At 36.9% G+C, this 17,899-nt stretch overlaps 3 protein-coding genes across 3 annotated transcripts; 1 reads left to right on the top strand and 2 right to left on the bottom strand.

The window, feature by feature from the left end:
- Positions 1 to 5,065: 5,065 nt before the first annotated feature.
- LOC139854822 (uncharacterized) lies at positions 5,066 to 6,072 on the top strand. Its single transcript, XM_071844104.1, has 2 exons — positions 5,066 to 5,128; positions 5,230 to 6,072. Exons 1-2 carry the CDS (start codon positions 5,066 to 5,068, stop codon positions 6,070 to 6,072), a joined length of 906 nt encoding a protein of 301 aa, XP_071700205.1.
- A 3,200-nt stretch (positions 6,073 to 9,272) lies between these two features.
- LOC139854821 (uncharacterized) lies at positions 9,273 to 10,178 on the bottom strand. Its single transcript, XM_071844103.1, has one exon. It carries the CDS (start codon positions 10,176 to 10,178, stop codon positions 9,273 to 9,275), a length of 906 nt encoding a protein of 301 aa, XP_071700204.1.
- Positions 10,179 to 12,023: 1,845 nt separating this feature from the next.
- On the bottom strand, positions 12,024 to 12,764 carry LOC139854820 (uncharacterized). Its single transcript, XM_071844102.1, has 2 exons — positions 12,398 to 12,764; positions 12,024 to 12,310 (listed from the first exon to the last, which is right to left on the bottom strand). The coding sequence occupies exons 1-2, from the start codon at positions 12,762 to 12,764 to the stop codon at positions 12,024 to 12,026; spliced, it is 654 nt and encodes a 217-aa protein (XP_071700203.1).
- Between the last annotated feature and the right edge of the window lie 5,135 nt (positions 12,765 to 17,899).

The raw sequence follows: 17,899 nt of genomic DNA, 5'->3' as shown, positions 1-17,899 counted from the left end.
GTATTATTTGTTTATTAGCAAGTGGTTCTCATGATGCTTTTATCTAGCTTCTAAACCGAAGCAGTTTATTAGTAGCAAGTTGTAGGATAGTTCAAGCTAATGAAGAGTTTAACAAGGGTGGTGATCAATGGTGGATGAAGGTGGTTTTGTGGTATAGGATCGATGAAGATGATAAAGGTGGTGGGTTGATGTTTGTGTAGCTAAAACAGAAAAAGTAATAGATGTAGCATGAAAGTACCTGTAGGTTTGGTGGCGATGGGTTGAGATGTTTGCAGTTTAACGAGAGGAAAAGAAAGGAACCAGACCAAGTAGCTGTACAGCAGTCGTAATCATAACAGTAGCAGTTCACGAACATGGCAGCTATTATCGACTGTTTAGGTTGGCGGGTGTGGATTAATAAACGGAAACAACAGTAAAAGAAACTGATGAATAGGAGATCGGGGTGGTGGCTTACGGTGTTAGAAGGTGGCTGAAATGAAACAAAATAGCAGCGGTAACAGTGACAGTTGCAGCTTTAGCTGTGATTAGTTCCAGATGAGCAGGAACATGAATGGTAGTAGTAAACGAGCTGGTTCACGACACTTGGTTGCATCAGAAAACCGAAGAGGAAGCAGATGCAGTCGTAGTGGTTTATCTCGGGTGGTGCTTCGGTTAATTTTCAAGGTGGGTGAGGTGATCATGGAGGTAAGCAAGATGGCGTTCTATTGGGGTTAGTGGTCGTGATTATGGTTTTAAGTGGTTGGTATATGGGTGGTATGCCGGAGTTGGTTAAGTGGTGTTCGTTCACGGTGATGACCATCGGCCAAAGGTGGTATGATCTCAGTAGTGTTCGGCAGAAAAGAAGAAGATAACGATGATGCTTATTTGAAGATGGAGATTGGTTTTTTGATGGTAGAGATGTATGAAGTTGTAGTAGTCCGTGATGATCTCTCTCTTTCTCTTTTTCTCTCCTCCCATTCAATTTTCCAGTCAGTACATATATAGAGGGATTGAAGTCCTGAGATAACAGTTATGATTGATCCCAAATGATTTGTGAAGTGGACGTGTAATAGAACGCAGACAGGGTTCTTCAAACAAGTAGAAGAAAACAAGAAAAATTAAGTCAGATTGTTACCTGTAGCAAATTCGTACATTTTTCTGTTACTGATTTCTATCCACATTTTTTTTATAGTGAAATTGAAATCGACAGATATTAAAGGTTAGACAGGAAACAAATTTGTGATAGTAATGGAAAACTTATTCGTACAATTCTTTGATTTTGATATCTAATAATATTAGATAGGAAGAATCATGAGCAGGAGAAGAACAAGAACAGAGAAAAGAAGAAGAAGAAAAAAATATATAAATAAAAGCAGATAGTGATTGGAACAGATTCGTACATTTAGATGATATAAATGGCTAACAAAATTTGTTTCCATTTGATAATATCTGTATTATTACTAATTCATAAATAAAATACAGTTAATAAACTAGTAATAATAATAATAGAAATAATAATAACTTAATAATAATAATATCAAATTAATACTAATAATAAGAATTATATTTAATAATAATAATAATAAAAATGATATTTTTGAAAATAAAAACTAATAATTTATTTAATTCATAACTAATTTATAATTTCAATTATTCTTATAATAATATTTATATTTTGGTAAACCCAAAATTATTTAAATTTTATTAATTACCATTTATAACAGTAATAATAGTTAATAATACAAATATTGATATTAGTATTAATAATAATAATGAAAGTAATGATAATATTACTACATCAACTATATTTTAACTTACATTTACATTTATTTATATGGTATTAATTATTTACATAATATATATTATATATATTTAATATTTATACATTTTAATATATTACAATATACATATAATCATCCATTATATAAATATCATATATATATGTATGTATATATATATATATATATATATATATACACACTTACATATATACACACAATTTTTCGTGAATCGTCGGAAATGGTCGAAGATCAATTGAATATATGAAACAGTTCAAAATTTTTGAGACTCGACCAAACATATTTTTCTTATCGTGTCAAAAATATTAAATCGTATCGAGAGTTTGGTTTAAAATTAGTCGAAATTTTCCTGGTCGTCACACCACTAGTTCCCACACTTACCCAAGCCACCACCTTGCGAACCTATAAAAATAATATCAACGAGAGGGTAAGCTATGAAAGCTTAGTGAGGATAAACATACTATATACATACATATGCATAAAATGAATACGTAATACCAACACAATTAGTAAACACATACCACAACCCAAGTATAACTAAGCAAAGCTATACGTAACGTACCACCAAGCCAAATCCTCAAGATTAGCTACAACATACAATATGTATATATACGCATATACAATATATAACCGATACAACAAGGTTAACCCCTTAACCCTAAACACATGAAGGTTGGCCGAACTACACGTGCCTAAGTGAATCCGAAACTACACGCGATTCACTACCTTCACCACAATGACAATAGGGATGCCCAAACTACACGCAACATTGTGAATCCGAACTATACGAGATTCACTAGTGAAGCCGAACTACACGAGAATCACTACCCTAGGCCGCAACACAACAACAATGGGGACGCCCGAACTATACGCGACATCGTGAACCCGAACTATACGAGATTCAATAGTGAAGCCGAACTACACTCGAGTCACTATCCACATCACCTCAACAACATCACGGGGTTGACCTACTTGTCAACGTGAATTCGTATCGCCCGAAATTCACTACCCCAAGGGTGGTAACCCAAAATGCACAAATGTGCCTCAAGGACCCAAAACTCATAGAGTCCAACATCTCATACACGTGTAGATTGAACCCGAACGCCCAAGGATCACTCTACCCCACCCGCACCCATCCTATGCATACATACGCATGTAATATATTTACACTCACCTTAAATGCCTCGATGAAGTGCAATCCAAACCCGCAACTCGCAAATGGAACGTACCTATTCCATTTATCACATAATCATCAATACAAACTCATTTGGACTCTCGACCCACCCGAATGAACAACAAGTGCAAATTACACCCTTTTGCACTTTTAACGCTACTCGAAGGTCCGAAACCAACAAGACCAATTCCCGCGTACCCGAAATACCTAATTGTACCAACTTTAGCACTCGAACGAATTATAACTCGAGTTTCGCTTGAAAACCCATTTTGACCCTTAAAAGTTAAAATCTCACCATTTACAAGTTTTGACTTCAAAACGCCATTAACTCGAGTTTATATTTCAACTTAACTCATTTTAAGTTTATAACCTTGTACAACGACAATCAAATCAAAATCACCAACAAACCCAAATTTTGACTCTATTCAAAATTAGTCAACTAAATGAACACAAAAGGCTTCCATTATTTCAATAATCACTAAATACTAGTGATTACACTCATTTGCAAGTCTCACATATATAAACTTGCTCACCAAACCCAAAACCCGCCTACAACACCAATAAACCCGTTTTCTAGTTCACATCTTCCATTAATGAAGTAATAGGATTTTACTCATGAACAAACATTCAAACCCTAGATATGAACAATGAATCAAAAGAATGAATTTTGGAGATAGTACTTACCACTAGTATCACCGTGTAGCTAAGAATGAGGAGAACAATGTTTCTTCTTGCTCCAAAGATCGAATATAACTTCTTCACTTCCAAATCTCACTTTGAACGTATTAGGGTTTGAAGAGAATGAGAGAAAATGGAGAAGAAAAAGGAAAAGAAATGAATAAATGAGGTGGATGGACCAGATCTCATAGATATGATCTGTCTAATATGCGGAAAGACCAAAATGCCCTCGAAAACCCTTATTTAAAAATGCTGATCAGCACTTTCTGCCGTTATAGGCCGCGGCGCGGCTTAAAGCTGAAAAGCCATGTCGACCTTTTTAAAGGAAATCACCATCAGCTCCTTTGTTAGCCCACGGCGAGACTCGATGCTGGAACAAAAATATTGGGATGTTACATACCTACTTAAGAAGGATTCAACTTCTGAGTAGAATCATTACTTTATTTATTATGAATATAGTAGACATTCAGTTTATTTACTTTATTTATTTTGAATATAGTAGACATTCATTTTATTTATTACGATTAAACTAAAGGGAGTGTATTAGCCCTAGACATTTGTACTAAAATGCTCATCTATTTCTATATATGGGATTTTATAATATGAATATTGGTTTGATTGTTTTAATAAATGTGTGTGGTTGCTGTTATAGTTCATTGCTACTATATATATATATATATATATATATATATATATATATATATATATATATATATATATATATATATATATATATATATATATATATATATATATATTGCAATGGTTATATCTTTGTATATTGTAATTAACATGTGTTCATTGTTTTTTTTTATTTTGAAGAAACATGCCTCGTATGCCGTATGCTCAGATTGAGACTATGATGGCCCAACATGTGTCTGAAGGATTGGCTGTGGCTGAGGCAGCAAGAGCTGCTACTGGAAAAGGAAATCCACCTACTAAATGCTCATTTAAGATGTTTATGGGATGCAAGCCACAAAATTTTAGTTGAATTGAAGGACCTGTCAGATTGACCTGTTGGATCGAAAAGATGGAATCAGTGTTCAAGATAAGTGGTTGTAATGATGATGACAGAGTCAAATATGCCACATGCGCGCTTCAGGACAGTGAACTTATGTGGTGGAATACTTATTCTCAAGGTGTAGGTATGGATACGGCTTATGGAATTAGTTGGTATGTGTTGAAAAGAATTCTAGTTGATGAGTATTGTCCTCGGAATGAAGTTAAGAGGATGAAAACTAAGTTGCGAAACTTGAAGGTCGTTGGTACTGACCTTACTACTTATAAAAAACATTTTATGGATCTGGACTTAATGTGTACTACACTGGTAGCTACCGAAGATCCAAAGGTAGAGTTATATGTTGAGGGTTTATCAGAGGATATTCAGGGTGGTGTAACATCATCCAAATCGAAAATGATGCAATAAGCCATCAGGATGGCGCACCAACTTATGGATCGTACGAAAAAGACATCGTCTACTGATGTGAAGACAAGTGAAGTGAAAAAAAAATGGGATGATGATAAGAATAAGTGTGGTTATCAACAACACCCCAGGAGATAAGAGACCTCCCATAATAACCGTGATGGAGCAATTGGTAGTTCCAACTACAAGGGATTTCAACCCTTATGCAAAAGATGCTACAAACACCATTCGGGATTATGCACTGTGGTTGTGACAACTGTAAGAATACGGGACACATAGCTAAGGATTGTAGAGTCAAAACTCCTGTAGTCAAGCCAACCGTTCCAACTACTAAGACTTGTTATGTGTGCGGGAAAACATGTCATGTCAAGAACCATTGTCCAACCAAGAAGAAAGGCAATGATCAAGCACGTGGAAGAGCTTTTAACATCAATGCTAAAGATGCACGAGATGACTCTGAGCTTGTTACGGGTACATTTATCATAAACAATGTATTAACTTATATCCTATTTAATACTCGTGCCGATAGAAGTTATATATGTAGAGCTTTTTTCTCTAAGATGAACTGCTCATTATTACCCCTAGATGATAACCACATTGTTGAATTAGCTAATGGTAAGTTGGTTAAAGTTAACAAGATTTGTCGTAATTGTAAGACTCTTCTGACTGAGGAGACATTTGAAATTGATTTAATACCCGTGGAATTGGGAAGTTTTGACGTGATAGTCGGTATGGACTGGATGTCTATGATGAGAGCGGAGATTATTTCTAATAAGAAGGTGATCCGTTTTCCTCGCAAGAATGGATTACCGTCAATGGTTTATGGGGAGAAGAGTAACCCAAAGTTGAATCTCATCAGCTGTATAAATACACGGAAGTTTATGAGAAAGGGTTGTCATGCTATTTTGGCTCACGTGAAGAAGAATACAACCGAAGAAAAGAGCATTGATGATGTGATCATTGTAAAAGAAATTTCCCAAAGTCTTTCCGAAGGAATTTCCCGGATCACCCCTGCATAGATCGGTAGAGTTTCAAATTGATCTAGTGCCTGGAGCTGCACCTGTAGCATCACCTGTAGCATGTTCACCATATAGACTTTCACCTACTAAGATGCAAGAACTGAAGAGCCAATTACAAGAGTTGTTAGATCGAGGATTTATTCGACTAATTTCTTCACCGTGGGGAGCTCTGATTTTGTTTGTTAAGAAGAAAGATGGATCTTTCCGAATGTGTATCGATTACCGTAAACTGAACAAGTTGATAATTAAGAATCAATACCCTCTTCTGAAAAATCGACGATCTATTTGACTAGTTGCAAGGGTCAAGTGTTTACTCAAAGATCGATCTAAGGCCAAGTTATCACCAGTTGAGGGTGAAAGAAGTTGATATTCCTAAAACTGCTTTCAGAACACACTACGGTCATTATGAGTCTTTGGTTATGTCGTTCAGATTAACTAACGCACCAGCTGTGTTCATGGATCTGATGAATCGTGTGTAGCCCGTACATGGACAAGTTTGTTATTGTCTTCATAGATGACATTCTGATTTACTCAAAGAATGACCAAGAGCACGAACAACACTTAAGATTGGTGCTAGAATTATTGAGAAAAGAAGAGCTATACGCTAAATTCTCCAAGTGTGACTTTTGGTTGAAAGAAGTGCAATTCCTCGGTCACATTGTTTGTAGTCGGTGAATTCAAGTTGACCCTGCTAAGATTGAAGCCATTAAGAAATGGGAAAATTCGAAGACTCCAACACAGATACGTCAATTTTTAGGTCTAGCTAGTTACTATTCGAGGTTTATTCAAGATTTTTCTCGAATAGCCAAACTGTTGACAACATTGACACATAAAGGAAAGAAGTATGACTGGACTTCTGAACAGGAAACCACGTTCCAACTATTGAAGAAGAAATTGACCTCATCACCTATCTTGTCACTACCCGAATGGAACGATGACTTTGTCATATATTGCGATGCTTCATGCCAGGATTTTGGTTGTGTTTTGATGCAATGAACCAAGGTTATTGCTTATGCCTCTTGACAACTGAAGATTCACGAACATAACTACATAACTCATGATTTAGAGTTGGGTATTTTATTTTTAGCACTTAAGATGTGGAGACATTATCTATATGGAATCACATGTACTGTATTCACCGATCACAAGAGCCTCCAACACATTTTCGACCAGAAGCAACTGAACATGAGGCAACGCCGCTGGGTTGAGTTATTGAATGACTATGATTGTGAGATTCGCTACCATTCCAGAAAGGCTAATGTAGTAGCTGATGCTTTATGTCAAAAGGAAAGAGTTAAACCGTTAAGAGTTCGAGCTCTAAACATGACTATATTAACAAATCTCACTAAAGAATTCCTTGAGGCGTAACGGGAAGCCCTAAAGGAAGAGAATCTGAAGGGTGAGATGATTAATGGTTTTGATAAACAATCTGAAGTAAAAGAAGATGAAACTCGTTACTTTGCACGACGGATTTGGGTTCTAAAGTTTGGTGAACTGAGAAAGCTTGTACTAGATGAAGCTCATAAATCTGGATATTCGAATCATCTTGGATCTGGGAAGATGTACCATGATCTCAAAGAACACTATTGGTGGCCTAATTTGAAGGAAGAGGTTGCTACGTATGTGAAAAAATGTTTGACTTGTTCGAAAGTCAAAGCCGAACATCAGAAACCAATTGACTTTTACAACAACCCGAGATTCTCGAGTGGAAGTGGTAACACATTACAATGAACTTTATTACTAAGTTAATGTAAATCTTGGGTGGTTATGACACCATATGGGTATTTGTTGACCGACTCACGAAATCTGTACATTTCATGCCTATGAAGGAAATTGATAAAATGAAGAAGTTGGCTGGCTTATATTTGAAAGAAATTGTATCTAGACATGGAGTTCCTATATCCATTATTTCTGACCGAGACAGTCGATTTACATCAAGGTTTTGGTAATCGTTACAGGAAGCTTTGGAAACTCAGCTGGATATGAGTACCGCTTATCACCCACAGACAGATGGTCAGAGTGAAAGGACCATTTAGACTTTAGAAGACATGCTTCGCGCGTGTGTAATTGATTTTGGAAATGTTTGGGATAAATATATATCGTTAGCTGAGTTTTCTTACAACAACAATTATCATGCGAGCATTAACATTGCACCATTTGAGGCACTGTATGGTAGAAAATGTAGATCTCCCATTTGTTGGAAGGAAGTTGGGGATCGAAAATGAACAGGCCCAGAGATTATTCAAGAGATTACAGAGAAGATTGTTCATATTAAGAAACGACTTAAGTCGGCCAGAAGTCGGCAAAAGAGCTATGCTGATGTTCAAAGGAAACCATTCGAGTTTCAGGTCGACGACTGTGTTATGTTGAAGGTATCATCTTGGAAAGGTGTTGTATGTTTTGGTAAATGAGGTAAGTTAAGCCCTCAATATGTTGGACCGTTTGAAATCACTGAAACGATTGGACCATCGGCTTATCGGCTGAAATTGTCATAAGAGGTGAGTAGTATTCACGACAATTTTCATGTGTATAACTTGAAGAAATGTTTGGCTGAAGAAGATGTTACAATTTCTCTTGACGAGATCCGGATTGATGATCAACTTCACTTCGTCGAAGAACCTGTTGAGATTATGGATCGAGAGGTCAAGAAACTTAAACAAAGCAATATACCGATCATTAGAGATCGTTGGAACGCTATATAAGGACCCGAGTTTACTTGGGAGCATGAAGACAAGATGAGGCAGAAGTATCCGCATTTGTTCTCAGATGCAACAACGACTACCACCAGCTAAATTTCGGGACGAAATTTCTTTAACGGGTAGGTAGTGTAGCGACCCTCATTTTTTCGTTAATTCTTTAACGACCGTGGATTTGAATTTGTGTCATACGTGAAGTAGATATACCTGGAAGACTCTGTCTGTGTGGGACATGCCGAGTCTGGATAGAATAAAACTATAAATAATACAGTAATAATAAAATATTTAGTTAGTATGTTTTTTTTTTTTTGAAAAGCAAATTGTATTAAACAGGAAAAACAGGAGGCATAGGAACATCCTATGCATCGAAACAGTACATCAGGAAGACACGACTATGCTACAACAAAACTCGACCAAAACAGAACATGAAAAGAAAGAAAAAACTATACACTACAACATGAACATCCTTGGGTTACAAAGGCTGCAGCTCAAAGGATTTAAAACCTAAGAAATCGAAAAGTAGAAGCTTGGATTAGACAGCCACGTGTGCCAATCAATTTTCGTTCTTGCCGATCTCGTTGCCACCCATTCGAAAGATTTGACTTGAATTTCGTTAAGCGCTAACGGTGCGTTCCAACATTTATTTTGAAATACCATATTATTCTGGTTCTTCCAAATTAGGTACGCACAACACCACATTGAAGCTTGCCAAATTTTCTTACCGAACCCCGAAAGTGTGTTGTTCAAATTTGCATTTCCTTCGAAGATTTCATGTAGACTTAGTAGCAAAAAATTACCCAAGTTCCACCATTTGAAAACACGCTCCCAAACATCGAAAGCGTTCTTACAAAAGATGAGTGAGTGATCTACGGATTCCAAATCATCATCGCAAAGCGGGCATCTCACGCTATGAAGGTCGATCCCCCTTTTATCTAGCTCGAGCCTAACGGGAAGCCTTTTCTTGAGCGCTCTCCACACAAAAATTTCTATTTTTTTTGGCACAAGATTATTCCTCAGAGTATTATTTTGAGCGGTGCACGTTGGAAGAGAATGCATGTCGAGTTCAGTCGCCAGCGTCTTCACTCTAAAGATACCATCTGATGCAATCGACCACTTCCATTTGTCCACCTGCCTGCGATCAAAAATAAAAGAGGATAACAAAAGGATTAGGTCTTCGAATTCTCTTGCTGCTCGTCCAGTGGGTGTTCTTCTCCAGTTCCAAGCAAATCCTCCCTCGGGTACACGGTCAGAAACAGTAACCAGGGCAGATTGCTCGAGGTTGTATAACCGAGGGAACATCATGCATAGTTTGACTTCGCCAATCCAGTGATCATGCCAAAAGAGAGTATTACTTCCATCTCCGATGACTTTGGTGAAAGAGCCTTTGAATGGTACATGAGAATCTTCCATAGCCGAACCTGCTAAGATAATGTTTCGCCAAGTACCTATTGTCGTAGAGTGTGATATTACACTATCTGACAACAAGCCACCATACGAACCATGAATACTTCGAATTATTTTAACCCAAAGTGAGTCGGTTTCGGTTTTAAACCTCCACCACTACTTCCCCAAAAGAGCCAAGTTTTTGTTTTTTAAAGACCCGATGTTTAACCCCCCCCATTTTCGTAAGAATTTAAGACAATATCGCATTTGACCCATGACATTTTTAACCCCGAACCCGACCCTCCCCAAAAAAATTTGCGCCTTACACTCTCAAGTAGTTTAATCACACAAGCCGGGGCATGATAGAGCGAGAAATAGTACAATGGTAGACTTGTGAGAAGCGTTTTAATAAGAACTAGTCTTCCCCCAAATGACATCGACATCATCCTCCAACTCGAAATTCTACTATTAAATTTATCAATGACCGGACGCCAATCCTCCAACTTTTTCATTTTCAAACTAATGGGTAGACCTAGATACGTGAAGGGAAACTTACCAACTTGGCAACGCATATGATGTGCTAGTGAGTTAAGTTCCCTTTGATCGATCCCAATCCCGTAAATACAACTCTTAAGAAAATTGACTTTTAAACCCGACGCAAGCTCAAAACACTTAAGAAGATTCATAAGATTTGAAGCATTTGAGCGACTCCAATCCCCAAAGAAAATGGTGTCATCCGCATATTGAAGATGCGAAACAAGGACACGGTCTCTCCCGACCTCGACGCCTTTAAAAAGATTTCTATCTATTGCCGATTTGGTAAGTATATTCAACCCTTCTGCTGCTAGAATGAAAAGAAAGGGAGAACGTGGATCTCCCTGTCGAACACCCCTACCAAGAGAAAATTCACTAGTCGGGGCACCATTGACGAGGATAGAAATAGATGCCGAATTTAGACATGCCGAAATCCACTGTCTCCACTTATCCCCGAAACCCATACTCTTCATTACCTCGAACAAGAAATTCCAGTTTAGACTATCAAAGGCTTTTTCGAAGTCTACTTTGAAAATTAGACCCTGTTTTTTTACTTGTCTTCAAGAAATCCACCGTTTCATTGGTGATTAAAACACCATCCAAAATGTATCTACCTCTTAGAAACGCACTTTGTTCTACACCTACAAGTGATGGTAATACCTTCCGAAGCCGGTTAGAAAGCAATTTAGAAACAATCTTGTAGTAGCTTTCGATAAGACGTATCAGTCTGTAGTCACCAAGTCCCAATGGATCTGGTTTTTTGGGGATGAGTGTTACAAAAGAAGCGTTACATCCTCTAGAGAATTCGCCTTTTTCCCAAAACCACGAGATTGCACTTACGAGATCATCTTTGATTAAAGTCCAAAATTTCTTGTAAAATCGTAAGTTAAAACCGTCAGGACCCGGAGCTTTCGTACTATCGCAATTGTTAATAGCGTCTAGGATTTTTGATTCAGTAAAGTTGTATTCTAAGGTAGCGGCTTCCTCTGTACTAATCACAGGATACCTAAGATCTTCCAACGACGGTCTGTCAAACTTGGGTTCCTCAAACATTCGGCTAAAGTGATTATAAATAGCATTTTTGACTTCGGTAGGGTTATCATTCCAAGCTCCATCAATAATTAAGCCTCGAATATTACATCTGTTGTGTTTAACCTGGATGACTGAGTGAAAGAATTTTGTGTTTTCATCTCCCTCAAGCATCCAACGAACCCTAGCCTTTTGTTTTAGCATGCTCGTTTTTGCCTTTTCCTTTTCAAACCAACTTTTCCTTGCGTTTTTCCACATTGTCTGCTCCTCTGAATTTAGAATGGTGTGTTCTGCCTTGATTTCAAGTTCTTATGCTATCTTTTTGTGTAACTCGATATCGCCATCAATCTGACCAAATTTCTGCCTGCTCCAATCTTTAAGGGCTGCTTTTACACTTTTCAGCTTTTTCAGAAAACAACGATCCAAACGTGAACCTTGAGATGAATCTTTAGACCACGCTTCAGATATAACTTGTTCACTACTTTCATCATCGTACCAAGCGTCGAAAATTTTAAAGGGTTTAGGGCCATAGTTTTTATCTTCATCTTTTAACACCATTGGGCAGTGGTCTGATTCCCTTCTCTCGAGTACCAAACCTGATAAATTATTCCATAGCGAAACAAACTCTTCTGATACTAGAAAATGGTCCAGTTTACTATATTTCAATCAATCATCACTAACACGCGTGTAAGCCCTACCACCTAATGGAATGTCAATTAAGTTGTTATGTAGGATGAAATCATTGAACCACCTCGCTCTATTAGCCACGAATTCGCAATTGAAATGTTCAGTTTGATCCCTGACTTCATTTAGATCACCACATATTGCCCAAGCTTCGTCCGTACCTGAAATCAGATTAGCAAGGGAATCCCATAGTAATTTCTTCTTCTCATCATCATGTGGACCGTAAACGTTGAGGATGTTTAAATTAAAACCATTACTTTTCCACTTTCCACAAACCCCTAATACCCGATCAAACTTAATGACATCTATCGCCTCAAATAAATTGGGATCCCAAATTAAGAGTTGTCCACCCGATTTACCTATCATCTCTTACTGAATAAACTCACAATTACTAGAGCCCCATAGCGATTGAATCCACGAACTGTTAACAAGTCTAATTTTTGTTTCCTGAAGGGCGACAAAAGAAGGTTTCTCATGCAAGATTAAATTCTTTACAGGGCCGAATTTACTTTCTTTCCCAGACCCGAATCCTCTAATGTTGTAAGAAAGAATCTTCATTAAAACAAAATTGAATACGAAAGGAGGGAAGGTACCTACTGCATAGATGTCTTCTTCTGCCATTTGAGACCCAAACGACATCCAAATTCATGAACCCCTTCAGTGTTGACAGAGCAGTAGGAATCTGACTTTTCTTTGTTCAGACCATCGTTTTTACCCAAGGAACAAGATTTGGGTCTTGAGATTGAAATACCTGAGTTCGATTGATTACCCTTCTGACTCAAAGAAGCACAAGATGTGCAACGGGAACGAATTAGGGGTTTGTCTTGTCTGCCTTTCCTTGCTACGCTTTTAATGTTCAACATTCTGGATGAGGTTTTCCACCGACGAATACTGGACCAGCAACAATCCTTCTTGTTTGATTCAATATTTTTCATCAATTTAGGAATCTCCCTTCTGGTGTTGTCACGTGCATTTAACTTGGAATTTGTCCCAGATGCACCTTTTTCTTTTGGATTTTATTCGGAGGTGGACTACTAGTATCCATATTAAAAGGCCCATGTGCATTGGGCCCTGCTGGATCTTTCACTTCACAATCTAGTTGGCCCAATGAATCTTTAGCTAATGTTGGGTTTTGTTGGGATTCTGTATCATTTGGGCCCAGTGGAATTGTGTCCGACTCATTGCATTGCTTTAACCTCGAAGTACCCTCCAAATCTTGTTCTTGATTCATATTTTGTAAATCTCTAGAGAGTGGCGCCGTATTATCTACCCTATTAATTAGGGTTTCGGGAACCGAAGCATCAACTTTCTCTGTACCCACGTCATCATTATTGTCTTGGAACATGTTCCCAAAAAAGCCACAACCTGACTCTTCATCTTCGGCTACCGGAATGTTACACTTCCGGCATGGATCACTGGAGTTGTTATGATGTTCTTGTTCATTTACCTCATTCTCAATGGTCGTATCATCTTTGTCAGATGCTTCTACTTCTGGATCTAAATTGAATATGATATTTTCTCCATCTGACCATTCGAAGGTGTCATCCACAAACTCGTCATCCTATAGAATCATCATCTGAGTTAGAGTTTTTTGATTTGGTTTCTTCAACGACACTTGGTTGCTCGAAAAAGAATTGAACCACACTGTTTGAGTCCTCTCTGATCCTAACATACACCATCTCCTCGTCATCAAGCATATTAACCCAACCATCAATTTGCATTAAATTGTTTCGAACATGAACCAGGACTTTTCCCTCTGTTAGATGTTGGTTTCCACCTTCAATGGAACAGTTTTCCATCTCTAGAATTCTACCCCACCAACTTGCAATAGTCTTAAAGGTCTCTTCGTTCCATCTAGTAACCGGTACCCCTTTAATGGATAGCCAGACTAGTCTTCCAGGAGATCTATGTAATTTTTTTAGAGCCCTTACACTACTACACCATTTAAATATAGAATGCCTTGTGTTCTCTAATATGTAGCTTGCTGCGGTAGTGGATTCACACACTAATAGTATACACAATTCCCTTAAATATTTTAGAGAAAAGTTATGTATTCCTTCTGCGGTGCAGAGATCTTCAAACTGATATAGATATTCCAACCCAGATAGTTCACACAGAATAGATCTTCCTAACAAACCAGAGTTAAATTGATGATTTTTGATGTTAATGGTTCTTTCTTCTTTGCTGGGCATAGGCCCATTTGAGGGTTTATCTTTCTGTCCCTCCTTAAGCTTTGTGAGTTTAATTCTTAAATCTTCAATCTCCTCATTCTTCCTTGTGAGCTTCGTCCTTAGATCTTCCTTTTGATTACTAACAACATCTCGAAAATTTCTGTCGTCCCTGAATGCATTTGAGAGGTGTTGCCAATTCCCATTTGTTTGATTATGAGCCTGTCGTTCATTACCCATTGGTTCCTCTCTCTCCCTAGCCTTGTAGATTCTGATTGGTGCTCCATGAAAGGTTATCTTCTCCAGTGCAGTCAACATTTGATCTGAGTTGTTCACGTTGCAGAATTTTGCGAATGCAAATTTGTTGCCATTCCTTAACCTTTTACCGGCAACATAAATATCACGAATGTCACCATATTATTTGAATACCTTCCATAAGTCAGCAACCACCCAATTATCCGGGAAGTTGAAGAACATGAAAGATGTCAAATGTGTTCCGAATAGTCTTGTTAAGCGATCTTGGAGTCTTCCGTTGTACCGATCTCGCTTCCATGTCGTGCCGCCATGACCTGAAAAGTTCCCTCTCCTCACATTCTCTCTCCTCACACCCTCTCTCACACACCCCATTGAAAGTATAGGTTTATATAATGTATTAGTTATTCTTTAAATTTTCTACCATATATTATATATATATACTAGATTTTAAGAGCCCGTGCGTTGCACGGTATCTCTAAAAATTAGTTTTTGTAATCAGTACTATTTGTTCAGCATTACGGAGGTGAAATTATGTCTGCAAAATGGGGGCTAAAAAGAGAAATGAGAAGTCCGTAATGTTAACCTAAGTGCAATTACAGCACCACCTCTTAACAACCTGTTAATGATAGATAACAAACATGTCAAATCTTCAGTGAAGTCGTGGGTTATATTCAAATAACCAATAAAATACATGCAGTTGTGAGCTTTCCGAACAGTTAATGTTGTGAGTAATCAATTAACCTCATTTAAACATGTTAAATGTTAGAAGTACATGTGTTTAATTTTTTGCAGGAAACTATCGCCCAAAAGCAAAAAAAAAGTGAACAACCAGCTTGAAACATTCACGAATAGTAACAATACATACCGACATCAAAATTAAAACGTGTGACACCTTTAAAAGCATGGTAGTCAATCGTTCTTTGAACCTGCATACATTGCATAATCACCTTGGATGTGACACATAAAAGATCTAAGTGTATCTTAGGTTATGCAGAGATACACAAGTAAGTTGTTGAAATCATTAACAGTATTTTGAATGTGGAAGCTATGAGCTATTTATGAATGCATAACGCAATAGGCTCCACCGAAATAAAAGGAAAGAAAAACATTTATTATTAAAACACCCATTTTTTTGCAATGAATCAATTTCGGGTTCAAATCCATGGAGGCACTACATTTTGAAAACGTGAAATTTACAACTTTGGTAAAATACATAGCTCACGACAATGCAAAAGGTTAATAAGTATTAAATATAGAGGATAAACAAACTACCATATGCAAGTTGAAAGTCACTTGTCAAGAGCATCATGAATGAAATGAGCCCAATAACCAACAAAGTTAAAATTCTTCAATTGTCATTTTGGTCGATTCAATGACACCAAAGTATGTAGCACCAGTTGCAAGAGTTCACTAAGCCCTGTATGAAAACCTAATAGTGAGATAAGAGATGGTTCAACGAAAGGGAGATACAAAAATATAGAAAAATGCACATTATAAAATATCTAATAGTGTTGCAATAAAGAAATTATTGCTACAGTATTTCAGTTCCTGCATTATCACTTGAAAAAAAAAAAATTTAAATCATGTACCTCAGATATCTAAAATGAGTAAGTTGAGTTGGTCATAACTATACAGTCCACCAATTTAGGAGTAGAGAAATTAGTCAAAATATCGGACTACACAACCATATACAGCATGGTATTTAGAAAAATGCCATACCCCTTCGCCCATCTGAAATCTTTTTCGTGTAGGCCGACGGTGAATTTGAAGTTATTAAATCGCAACACAGAATTGTGATTATGTATAGTCACGACAAGTGACTATAGAGTCATAATATTTCCAGCAATCGGAACAAAAATCCGTTACAACTAACCATATATTGGAAGTCAAATAAAGTTTTGTTACAACATAAATTCAATGACAAACCTCGTCTGCATTTAAGATGACAAACCTCATCCTCTAGTACATTTCTGAATTTGTTTACTGCATACATCAAGTAAGACAAATAGAATGATCAAGTTCATAATACAGCGTACACAATCAATAAACCAACAAATTTAAGCAAGTAAAGGCTAAATTCGATGAAAACACATCCACAATGTACGTAGTGCTTTAATGTGTAAGGCATTAAGTAACATGGCAACTTGTGAGATACAAATTATAAGTGCGTACTCAAATTGTCAATTGTCAGGTAGTTACCAACTACTCGAACCCATTTTGACACTTTAGTTAATTCGCCAACCCGCCACAAGTTGAATACTTTTTGCTTTGAGCTTTATAGTTATTAAAGAATTTGGTTATCAAAAGATTTAGTTATTATTAACAATGGTTTAACAACGTAAATCCCAATGGTTTAAAAATAGTGAAGGGATTCGTTGTAATCATCGTAAAGGGATTCTTAAAACTCACTTAAGTTCTACATTTGAGTGATGGTGGTAATTTATTGTCCTATTTAGTACGTTCTACTTACATTACTGAAACCTATCTTTCAGAGGTATCACTTGTGATGACCCGGAAATTTCTGATCAAATTTAAACTTTAATCTTTATATGTTCCCGACGCGATGAGCAAGATTTGTAATATTGAGTCTCGAAAGTTTTGAAACTATATTCATGTAATCACATACCCTTTGACCATGCCTAACGATTCACGAACAATTATGTGTAAATGAATATATATACATATACATATATGTGTTTTTTAAATTGTGAAATATTAATAAAACATTGAACGGTATAGTCAATATGAATATAAGCTATGAGATCTATTTTTATGAACTTGAAAATGCTATCAAGGTATTGATTGAATAATAATACTTTACATGAACGTATTTGTTCGATGTAAGTTTATCAACGAGAGTAAAAGATAATATCATATGATTGAATTATCAGATACATTGAATTATGATTACGAGTCTCTGTTATGAGGTCCACTTTGAATTAGAGAACTCTTACTTTTAACGGTATTCGGAAATAATGGTGAAGTGATCTTCAAATAAGAACAAGGTGTCACTTATCGAGAGTTAGACAAAAGTTATTGGAGAATTGAATTTCATAATACATTGATTGATCTATTTTC

This window comes from Rutidosis leptorrhynchoides, chromosome 6, assembly GCF_046630445.1.
Source record: "Rutidosis leptorrhynchoides isolate AG116_Rl617_1_P2 chromosome 6, CSIRO_AGI_Rlap_v1, whole genome shotgun sequence".
NCBI classification, from domain to species: Eukaryota; Viridiplantae; Streptophyta; class Magnoliopsida; order Asterales; family Asteraceae; genus Rutidosis; species Rutidosis leptorrhynchoides.
The sequence above is the reverse complement of the archived record's forward strand: the minus strand, read 5'-3'. Positions and strand labels throughout refer to the sequence as shown.